Source organism: Aphelocoma coerulescens, chromosome 6 (assembly GCF_041296385.1).
Source record: "Aphelocoma coerulescens isolate FSJ_1873_10779 chromosome 6, UR_Acoe_1.0, whole genome shotgun sequence".
NCBI lineage: Eukaryota > Metazoa > Chordata > Aves > Passeriformes > Corvidae > Aphelocoma > Aphelocoma coerulescens.
Genome location: NC_091020.1, coordinates 15,361,936 through 15,374,072, shown reverse-complemented (window position 1 = coordinate 15,374,072; position 12,137 = coordinate 15,361,936). Strand labels below are relative to the sequence as shown.

Here is a 12,137-nt window from a genome sequence, read left to right as displayed (position 1 = left end):
CCATTGAAGATAGAATTTCAGGAAGTCTGAAGACTGCTTGGCCCAAGGTTGTTTACAAATGTAGGTGATGCTCATCAGAATTACAGGAAGATGTAAATAGAAAACTGCAGTATATATTGGATGTATTTTCAGCTTGAGCTATTGATAACCTGATAAGCAAAAGTACCTGATAGTGGCAGGTTCTGTAGCTGGGCTCTAATCTCCCAGTGGAGAATGCCTAAGAGGGAACTTGAGGATTGCCTTATTCATAGCCCAGTTATATTAATTAGCCTTGGCCACAGAACTTTTTATTATTTAGAAACACTCTTACTATTACAATGGAAAGGTGAATAAATTTTTAAGTTGCTTGGTCCCAGTTGCAGGACCAAAGCAGGAAACCTACAAATTAAAGAACAAATTCCTTCCCATTCACGAGGGAAAAGCTTGCTTTCTTCTGTAGTGCTACCACAGTGTGCTGCTATTGACTAGGGTGGAGTTTTATTTTCCTTACAGTAGCTATTGTAGGATAATATTTTGGGTTTGTGCCTAGAAATGGTGTTGGTAATGTAGGGATAGTGTTGGTTATTACTGAGCAGGGCTTACACAGAGTCAAGGCATCTTCTGCTTCTCACACATCCCCACCTGTGAGGAGGTTGGAGGTGTGCAAGAATCTTGGAGGTTATCTAGGCAGAACAGCTGATCCCAGCTGACCAAAGGGATATTCCATACCATTATGCTCAGTGTATAAAGTGGAAGTGAGAAGAAGGCAGTGGGGTGCACCAACACTGGGTGATGGTGTTTGTCTTCCCAAGTAACCATTCCATGTGAAGGGGTCCCTGCTCTCCTGGCGATGGCTGAACACCTGCCTGCCCGTGGGCAGTGGTGCATTAATTCCTTGGTATGCTTTGCTTGTGTATGTGGCTTTTACTTTGGCTGTTAAACTGTGTTTATCTCAGCCCATGGGTTTTTACTCTTCTGGTTCTCTTCCCCGTCCCCATGTGGGGGAATGAGCTGTATGGAGCTTAGTTGCCAGCTGGGGTTAAACCCTGGCACATAAGAGTTAACACAGGATCACAGAAGGGATACAATTTAAGTAAGTAAAGTATCAGAGCTTCTTGACAGAAACAGTAGCAGGGCCTATGCTTATCCAAGCCTTGTTTTTAGATTGACTTCAGTAGTCCTGTGTGTCTATTGAATTTGGACTATAGTTGGAAAGCCTCTCTTCTGTAAGTGAAGAGGCTTTATATTCATTCTGTTGAAAATGAAAGCTGAGCCTCCAGAGGACTGGGAGACTTAGCTGTATTTTTGAACTGCTGCTTTGCACCTTTCTCTAGATGTCTTCTGTGCTTGCTTTGGGTGGTGGTTTTTCAACGGAAAGGGGAATTTTAAAATTTTCAGTGGATATAAACTACAAACAAAACATGAATGCAGGTTGGCTTATGTGCAGCTAATTAAGTCTAATCTAGTATTACTGTCGCAGGTAGATGGCTTTGGGGTGTGTGAATCCAGGAGGACATGAAGGGTTTTTAATTTACTCTTTTTGCATAATTCTGGGTATCTCTGATGGTTACCTTGTATATCGCAATGCCCATAGAGACATACTCTTTCAAAGTACAGGAAGGAGACGTGAGCAGAGAAAGCCACAAAGCCACTGTGTAGTAAGGAAGTGAGTTTTATACCAAAAAAGCACACAAACCTGCATTCTAGCAGTGATGATAATCTTTGGTGGGAAGAGGAGAAGTTTCAGTGTAGCTTTTCTTCAATACACACCATTTATGCAGTTAATTGATTTAAAGATGCAATAAAGAAAGTTCATACCCTGGTCAGTCCTCTCTTTTTGGAATTGTCCTTGTGCTGGTTTTTGCTTTGTGCTCTTTGAGTGCATAGCTGCTACATTAAGGTTTGTAGCAGGTGTAATGTTTCCACACTTCTGCCTGTCAGGATGTGTTTGCCATCATTTGAGTTAGTGTGTACTGTTCACCATGCTTTGTGGGCCTGTAGGTCTAACATGGGAGCTACTGGATAGTTGCCAAGTTGTTTTAAAAATTCGGAGTTCAGTTTAACTTACGGTAACTAGTTCCTGAAAGGTGATGATTTTTTTTTTTTTCCCAGATGTGGAAAGTAAACTGTTTTTTACACACACAAAATGGATGCAGGAAAGGGATTGTGGCTAAAAGTACTCACAGTACGGTCTTGCCTGTGACCAAGAGCAGCTGCTTCAGTAGCTGAGACAGAAATCAGTACCTGTTGCTGATAAAGCTTTTACTTTTCAATATTAATATTTTTTAAAACAGTATTTAGAGATGCTATTGGCAGTATTTCTTGTTCAAAAACTTCTTTTTTTTCAAACCATGGTAAAAATAAAAAAAAGGAAAAAAAAAAAAGAAAAAAAAAGAGTGCAGGTAGTCCTTGAAGGTACTTTGTGAAAATGTAGATATTCTGAGAAAGCCAGCTTGCTGCTTCTGTCCTTCCTAAGGCTGTAAATAGGCTGAGACCAGGACCGTGGATCTGTATTGAAGGATATGGCAGCTTCATTTTCAGTAAAATTTGCCTCTTTATCCTGTTAACCCTGTAATTCCTTATGTGTGCTGTTTCTGTTCGTAGGATAACAGAGATCTAATGTTCAAGTATCATTCATAAGGATGTGTTTTCCAGCATGTTGTCAGATGATGTTGAGGTGGTTCTGAAAAGGCATGGACAGGCAGTTGCAAATGGGAACAGTTGAGGCTTTTGGTTTACTAGTCAAGTTTCTTGGGACTGCGTGCAAAACTTTTAATTTCTTTTAATGTCTGTATAACACTTAATGAGATAGCACTTAAGACTGTAATTGTGTGTACACAGCTAATGCCTAACAGTTTTCAGACAATCTGTTTAAAACCTCAGAGTGCTATAGCAATGCAAATAGGAATCCTCTTGCTCTGAGTGGGATTTGTAGTTTTGGGTAACTTTGCATGCTCAAAAATAAAGTAAAATAAAACTTTTTAGGACCTAATGTGACTACTTTGGTGGTGGGATGCTAAATGCCTTCAGAATTTCATGGTAACTATAAATACAATCAAATAAGCATATAAATTCTACAAGCACAGAAAATACATAGGAAAAAAATTGTTATTTTGGGCCGTAGTTCTGAGACACATTCTGGCATAAGGTAACAGAAGTCCAGTTGAATTTTTACCAAGGATTGATTTTGTGCAAAATTTTGGCAAAGCTTGTTAGTTTCTCAGAATAGATAGCTGTGAGTCATTAAAGTAAACAAAATAACTTAGCAGTTGCATCAATGACTTCTAAGTCTTTGCTTAAACTTTGAAACTGCACTAGTTTAACTGATGCTAGCACTATGTTATTTCTAAATTAGTGATGATATGAAAGGTGTTTTTGCCCATGGCAGGGCAGTTGGAATTAGATTTTTGTCCTTTCTAACCCAAACCATTCTATGATTCTTTATTTTTCATGGACTGGTCAGAATACAGAATATGTAAAGACTGTGAGCATTAAGGATAGTGGGTCCTTAATGTTTCACAACATGTGAACTATGTCAAATAGTTAAAATGCTTTGGGATTTTTTGGTGGCTTTGGGGTTGTTTTTTTTTCAGATGGATCAATTACAAATCACTTATTGAAGGCACTAAACCAATATTTTTTATTTTTAGTCTTTATCTGTAGCACAAACTTTTATTAAACATGTTTTTTTTTGTTGTGTTCTTTAGTGACTGAAATAATGAAGCTATAAACAAAATTTAGTGTACACACATTCATACCATTTTTAGTGAAAACTGTTTCAAGTGTTAGATTAATCACAATCCATTATTGTTTAGAGTAATTTTAAAATGATAAATGTTGTGAAATTAGATTTTGGTGGTATGTTTTGGTGGTACCATATTGTCATACAGTATGTGGTTTTGACACTCTTTAAAGGATTGATGGACTGCAGTGGTTGTATGTATGATGTTTTAAGGGATTGATTGACTATGGTAGTTGGATGTGTGATGCCTAAATAAGTACGGTTCAATTTCTGCTTGGAAAGTAAAATAAAAACCCAACATGTTTACAGGTGCTGAGTTGATGGTCTGTTATTGTTCCATGGTGTGTGTATATATGTGTTTGTTTTTTTAAAATCCAGTTGCCTGACTGCTCTTCGTGAAGCTTCAATTTCTGAATGCATGTTGGCATAAGGGATGAGTTTTGTGTACATTTGCTCTTACTGCAATTGGGAATACAGTTATTACACAAGGCAGTCTTTTAAATTTGAATGTTCAATTTCTAGTAACCTAGCAGACTAAACTGTTTTGCAAGTTGTCATTTACCTTGTTCGCAAAATTAAAGGGATGAACAATTCTTCTCAGCCTATTAGTTGTGTTGAAGCAATAGTATGTTACTGGGTAAGCATTATTCAGGTCTCCCTTGTGTGAGAGCAGACACCATACTCCTAAAGTTTTTGTAATGCAAATGTTAATATTAAATATTAACACAAAAATATTACTGGTTCATCTGTAGTGTTGAATAACTGCCTGTACTCCTTCCTGTAAGGGATGGAATGGAATTAACCTTCCTGAAGACTCATAATTGTTTTTCAAAAGATAATGATATGTGATGGCTATATTTTAGAAAATAAACTACTGATTAGAAAAAGAGATTCATTTTTCTTACAGTTCTCTTTGACTAAGGTAGGAAGTGCATTGCTGTTTGGACTACATTCTGCTACTGTAAAAAAAAAACCAGCTAAAAATACCCAACAGTGCTCCCCCTACCTACCCCCAATTAACCCCAAACCCCCTCAGTTTCTGCTAATTGAGACAGTTGTGAGCCAGAACGAATGCTACCAGTATGAATTCAGGTTTGTTTCCCCTTTGCAAGCTTAAGCAAATTGAAACAATGTCTTGTTTACTGTGCTGACAAGAGTGTGTGTGTATTCTTAAGTTTCAGTAGTTGAGAGATCAGACCTTGTAATACAGTTATTAATGTAAATGGCTTCAAAGTATATGCTGGAGCCTGTAAGTTTCCTGGAAACTTGTATATGAAGTGATAGGGTTTGCGAGCTCTTGGTCATTAGTTTTGGTATGGGAACATCAATCTTTGTAGCCCTGAACTGCCAACAACCTTTGTCCTTTATTTTACCTTCAGTAAAAAAAAAAAAGGCGGGGGGGGGGGAGGCATGTTTGAAATAGGGAAGTAAATGAATGTTGGCTAATGGCCATGTCTTTTCCTAGAGCAAAAAAAAATATCTTGGAAAGATAGATGAGATTGTGGACCTGGATTTGAATGATGTGTGAAGCTTTGTAAATTATTTATCAGAGCAAGCCTTTTTGAAATGGCTAAAGCACTGTTATATTGAAGAGAAGGAGAATGGTATGGTTGCCAAGAGGAGATTTTTACTGGATTCCACTGAAAGAATAATCTTTCTTTTAAAATTATCTGTATTAAATCTTAAGTAGCACTTAAGAAATGTCCAGACAATGCTGCAAATTCTGTTTGAATAGCTCTGGACCCTTTTTCTGCTGCTGATTATTGGCATAGTTTATGTATTTTGGTTTTTTTGTAAATACCATTTTACTCCAGTGGTGTAGCTGATAAAAAGAAAATGATGGGAAGGATCTGTTGAATTATGGTATCTGACTGGCAACAATAGTAACTAAATACTTTTATTTTATTTATACATACAATGCTTTTAACAAGTGAAAAATCCTGCAAGTAATTTGTATATCCCTTCCTACCTATAGAATTACTGATCTCATTCAGTGTCATCCTGCTAAAACTGACAATATCAATAGTGCTTTTTTTTGAACCATGACCATTACTGAAAGCTGTCTGTCCAAGCTTTATGTCCAAGTAGCAATTTCATATTTCAGCTAACCATATAATCCATAATGGAGACCTTAGTGAGACAAAAGACTGCAGATGACTTGTTCCTGTTAGTTACAAGAAGACTTGTTCCTATTAGTTACAAGAAAGTAATAGCAGTTCCCTTTTGTAGATCATGGAAGAGAACACACATCTCCTTATGAACAGTTTCAGCTCTGTTTATATTTTATGTATATTCTTTGGGGTATAAAAATATGTCAGTATTTCAGTAATTGGATTGTGAAGAGTTGAACAGTGAGCAGACCTTCTGAGGACTAAGTTTTCAGAAAAAGTATGGTGCCTCGGGGTATGTTTAGATAAAAGTATATTTATATGCGTGCTCCTCTTCTATGGCTAGGACAAACTTACCTTCCTGGTGTCAGTATTCTTCATGCTGCTTGACTTAAAATGATCATAAAGCTTAATAACATAAAAGTAGTTTCGATAGGTCTGTGTTGTATTGTGCTGAGATATAAGGGCACATCACCATGGAACTGATTCCTTCACGACAATACCCTTAAAAACAAGCATTCCCCACTTCCCAGGTCTGTAATGGAATACAGATTTATAGGTCAAGTGAAGATAGCCTGCCAGCTTTCAAAGTATTGTAGCATAAAGAGGAAATGTAAAATGAAGGTAAAGCCAATAAATGATTACTGTGATGTATTAAACTAACAGCATTGCCTACCTGAATCTGGAAACTACGAATTTGCAAAAGAAACGATTTTAATCTCAGTTATTGTGATACTCTCTACTAGAAGCCAGTCTGAGAAGGTACTCCATTATTTGAGTATCCCATTTGGGAGAAACAGTTGCATATAATTTTATTTATTACAGACCCGTTTACAGGCACTTCCATGTAGTCATTAATATTTTGGATGTTGCAGGTTAGTATTTTCATTAAAGATCTAAAACGTAATGCAGAAACTATATAATAGAGATTAAATCTCTGACATTGGAAGATTTGCGTGGTTTTTATTATGGTTGGGTATCAAAGCTGTTGGGACTCATCAGACTGGAATGGATAACTCTTGATCTGTTAAATCCAGTGCTTTTATCCTAACATGGTAGTTTCAGAGGGAGGTATGAGTTGCATTCGATTTCCAAGTAATAAAATATGTCTTGATTTGAGAGTTTTTGGTAAGTTTGTTTTCTTGTGTAAAGGAACTATAGTAATCTGTAATAAAGACTAGTTTACATCTTGATCTTTGAGCACTATTACGTTTGAAAAACAAGTGATTGTGTTCTGGAGTTGCAACTGTGTGTGCAGTAGTGTCCCAGGTTCTAATTTTTCCTTGTTTTGTTAACACTAGTCTTGTATTGGAGATGTTTGCAGGGATTAATACATAGGGTGCTCATTATGGGCCAATTTAAAGTTTGTGAAATATGTTAAGATAAAAACTTTGTAACAAAGCTAGCAAAGTGGATGTTTGCCTTGGTGATTAATATGTGGTACAACAAAATGTCAGGTAAAAGCCATGGAGGCTGATGAGTTTTGGTTGGGTTTTTTTTGGTTAGCTAACTGTCTGTTTGTTTTTAAATCTAGCCACGAGCTGATCCCATCCCAATATGTAGCTTTTGCTTGGGAACAAAAGAATCGAATCGTGAAAAAAAACCAGAAGAGCTCTTGTCTTGTGCGGATTGTGGCAGCAGTGGTAAGTTGGCTGAATTTACAAATACTAGAAATATTTATGTTTTAATATGTCTTTTTAAAAATATTTTGAACTTGTGAACCTTACCCTCTTTTTAAATGAAAGTAGATCAAGAACTGAAACCAGGGGGTGGAAGAGTTTGCTGTTGTTTTTCTTGGTTTTGTTTGTTGGTTTGGTTTTTTTTAAACTAGAATTTTGTCATCTGTATAATTAGGATAATTACCAGTGAGAGGTATTCATGAATACTTCGACATGAATTCATCTTCATGTCAAAGTATAGATCTGCTGAGTAAATTGAGAGGGTGAAACCACACTTGTACAATACAAGAATTCAGTTATTGTTTGGGATCTATGTTGGCTCTGAAAACTCAGTTTTGCATTGTGACATCAAATGATGATCAAGAGTTTTGCTTGCACAGATTTGCGACATTTCAGAAGCTGAGGAATAATCATAGTAATAAAGACTGTGTAGCAGTCTTTGCTGCTGCATATCTTGTGTATCCAGTTCATTTTTTAATAAAATTATTCTGTTACTCAAGAGGGAATTTGAATAATGTTTCAGGTGAGATACTACATTATTTGGGCAACCTGTTACTTGTCAGGCACAAGATGATGACACTACTGATTGCATGTCCCTTGCTCCTATGTGTTGCAGCAGCTCTTGCAGACTCTGTGGCTGTGCCTAATGCAGGTGCTTCTCTTCTCTGTGGTGACCAGTGATGGGGCCCAAAGGAACAGCCTGAACTTGTGTCAGGAGAGGTTTAGAAAAAGGTTCTTCACCCAGAGGGTGGTTGGGCACTGGAACAGGCTCCCCAGGGGAGTGGTCACAGCACCAGCCTGACAGAGCTCAAGAAGCATTTGGACAGTGCTCTCAGGCTCATGGTGTGACTCTTGGGGATGCCCTGTGCAGGCCCAGGAGTTGGACTCGATGATCCTCGTGGGTTCATTCCCGCTCCAGATATTCTGTGATTCTGTCAATCTGGAGTCCATGAGTATCACAATTTTGTAGGTATGCTGAAGGTAGCTGTGACAGTACCCAGGACGAATACATAAGTACTTGAATAAAGACAAAGCAGTATGGATAAAAACATGTTTTCAGTTAATCAGGATATGTTTTTGATTGTCTGCTTCTCAATCTGTCACCCTAATAGTTACTTTGTATTTTAGCCAGTGTATTTTTTAGTATATTTTAGCTAATTATTACACTCTGAAACAAGAAAATTACTTTTTTAACCCGGTATGCAACAGCAAACCCCATAAATTTTAAATTGTCTTCCTTTAGTGGTTTATAGGTTTCCTCTATTTTCAAATCTGTTTTCTGATATTTGGAAAATTAATAGGGTTTATGCTTGGTTAGACTCTGGTGCACAGAGTTTACATTAATCAGGTGAGCTTAGATATCAGCTACTCTTCTATTGTGTAATAATCCCCTGGTGGGTTTTAAGACACTTTAGAACTGGAAGTCTTGACTTTCATGGATCAGCTTCTATTTGAATTAACACCGATATATTCTCTCTGCCTCATTAAGACTAAATTATCTTTAATTAGTTCCTCAGATGTATTAGATATAAGGAATGAAATGTTGAGACTGCCAATCAGTTTGCTGGATGGCTAAACTTTAGCTACTGATGCCTGACTAAAATAAAAACCAATTTCAGTGCAATTTATAAATAACAAAACTTCACTCAAGTGGAGTTTTATTGTAATTGGATTTGTAATTTTGCACATTGCAGTGTATCTCAAAGCTGGTCTTGCTGTCTAACAAATAGAAAAGAAATTGCATGTTGTGCACAGCCAGCAAATTGTTCAGTTGATCAGAGATTAAATTGCAGTGCCCACTACTGGCATGTCTGTTTCCACTTTTTGTGTCAAGTTGCTTTTGTCTTTTCAGGTAGTGTTTCTGCATTCTGAAAGCAGAAACTAGCTGGACAACTGCACATTTTTGTGGTATTTGGGAGGGTAAAGTATTGGGGTAGTAGAAATGAAATGCACTGCTATGTCAGTTGGCACAGAGGATTTTCTCAAGAAGTAAGATGAGGGATGTCAGATGTGAGAAAACAAATCCCATTACAAAAGCAGACATAGTTCCTCCTTGTTTTGGTTGGATTTTGTGTTGGTTTGGTTTTTTTTTTCTTTCCTGCTTTTTCCCTATCTCTTGATTTCAAAAAATCAATACACTTGAAGAACTGGAATCAGACTCTACTTCTATTTTTCCAAACAAACAAGATGTGCAGAAGCAATTAAAGGCTGCTGCTGACAGATTTTTATAAGGGTTTGAAGTTGTAGAATGAGGAGGGAAAAAGTTGAGTGACTGGAGAATTATAATAAATACTTTTTTAAAGGGGGAAGAATAGCTAAAAGGAGAACACTTGTGGGTACTCTCAAATTGTGTATTATCCTGAGGAGGCAAGAGGGTTTACTGATCAAAGATAGGTAGAGGAGGCTGGAGAGCAGATCAACAGAGACATTGGACTCAGGTCAAGAGAAAGAGGAACAGAAAATGTTTGGAAACAACTGGGCAGAGACAGCTTTCTAAATGAGATTTAGGGTATGCTTTAGTAATAATGGACTATAGAAATTGTCTTAATTAGTGCTGTCTGTGTAAGGATATTGGGCTAGTTGAATAAAATGAACTGCTAAGAAATTGCAGGTAGAAAAAACTGGTACATCCCCAAGATAGGTGCACTGACCATCTCTGCTCATAGCTGAAGTCTCCCAAAATAATAATGCTTTCTACCTAAAAGATTATCAAACACAAGTTGAGAGGGGTTTTTTTTCTGAATTATCTTAGACCAGCATTTGTGTTAAAGTTAAAAATAACTGGAGATCTTAGCATAACTTATTTAGCATTGTGTTTAATTGTAGTTACTGATCTAATGCTTGTTCTTTTAAAAGAGTAGTTGTTTCATCAAATCCTTTAATGAATAAACAAGGCTCAACTTTGTGAGGAATACACAAAAGTGGGTGGGTTACAGAAATTGCCTTCAGTCACAAAGGAATGAGACCTTCACTTTTGACTTGCTGATCTCACCTATTTCTGCCATGTCAGTGTATAACAAATCTTAACTGTTTCTAACGGGACGAATGAATTTTAAGGTGTTTCATTTTAAAGTAGGCCTATATATATATACTCCTGGTGAAATTTTCCAGCTTTCAAAGGTCTAAATTTCCAGTAATATGGTAAACTTGTTTGATACATTAAAATGTTGATGTTGCTGACTTTTAAAAGAAAGTCATGTGGTGAAACCAGGAGAAATTACCAGTTTAAATACTTCAAACTAGTGCTGAAAACCACTTGGAGATGTATCAGCTCCTGGATATGGAGAAGATAGTATGTTTTAAATTTCAGTTTAGATTAGTTAGAGCTGAAATACTGCAAATTTGGAAGCCCAAAACATGCTTTCCTTCAGCTCTCAAATTAAAAGAAAATACCTGTAAAATCAGTGAAGGACACAGTAACTTCAACTGACTACAGAAATCTGTTAAACTACAAAATCTGTGTAACTGCTATGACTGTAGTTAAACAGAGTTCCTTTTAAAATTGAAACTTGTTGGTTACCACTTAATGTCTGGTAGGCATTACCCTATACATGTTATTGTTACATTTGCACTATGTCAATTTGTCTAAAATGAGTAGTTTAAGTATTATCAGCTATTAAAGAACAATACTATATGGGATTTTGAAATCTAAAGATTTCTGGGCTGTCTCTGCTAGTGCATACCTAGAAAAGACAGTGAAGGAACATGGCAAATACATAGTGATGGTTCCCATTTGCACCCTTCCAGCTTCTGGTTACTTGTGGCTCAAGGATTTGGAATTGCAGGCAGAATCTTTGTGTTTAATACCAGTGGAATTTTTTTATTGAGTTTTTGTCTGATAATAAAATCTAGCGCTTAAAAAAATGTATTAAGCTGTGTAATTGCTTGAATGAGAAATGTTCCATTGGTAGATAAGAGATATAAAGTAGCACAGTTACACTTAATTTGTTCAATCAGTGTTTACCAGCCAGTGAGAATGGATGTTTCTTATGTTTATACTTCACAGTTACTTACTTAAAACAAAATTAAAATCAACAATTTTAACTGCAGCTTGCTCCTTGAAATAAATCTCTTTTGTGCAGGGTAGATAACTGGAATTAAATATATTTACATGGAGGTGATTGGTTTATGCCTACACTTTAATGTGTTAATACAGTTATTAAGTCATAGTTGATAAAATAAGTCTTTATGTGGATATTGATTACTAATATCAGCCTCTCTAGGGGGTTTTATTGAAGGCAACAGTATCTCATTGAACTAATCTCTGCAGTTATAGTATATTTGTCACTTTCTTGAAAGTGCATACTCAGTTTTAACCACAAAGAATGTTGGGATATCTTAAACTGTATGCTAAGAATCAAATGAGTTATGCTTTTTCAATATCTTTCTGAAACTACTCTTTGAATTTATTATTGATTTCTCCTTACTAATAGATTATATCTCTGCATTTTATTTTGAGAATAGGCGCAATTCAAGTTGTCTTTCAAAGGTTAACAATGAAGTGGTTTAAGCCTTGGAGACAGAATAAAATGAAGTAAAATCTGAAATTGTCATTTATTCAAATGGCTTTTGCATTCTATCAGTTGTCTTTGCCGTTCATGCCTCAGCCCACTAGAAGACAAACATAGT

At 36.4% G+C, this 12,137-nt stretch overlaps 1 protein-coding gene across 16 annotated transcripts in view; it reads left to right on the top strand.

The window, feature by feature from the left end:
• The window catches only part of KAT6B (lysine acetyltransferase 6B), a 111,377-nt gene that overhangs the window by 46,224 nt on the left and 53,016 nt on the right, over positions 1–12,137 (top strand). For all 16 annotated transcript variants that reach the window (XM_069019327.1, XM_069019326.1, XM_069019322.1 and 13 more), the window contains one exon: positions 7,364–7,472. In XM_069019327.1, coding sequence (XP_068875428.1) covers positions 7,364–7,472 — 109 coding nt within the window. The remainder of the gene's footprint in view (positions 1–7,363; positions 7,473–12,137) is intronic.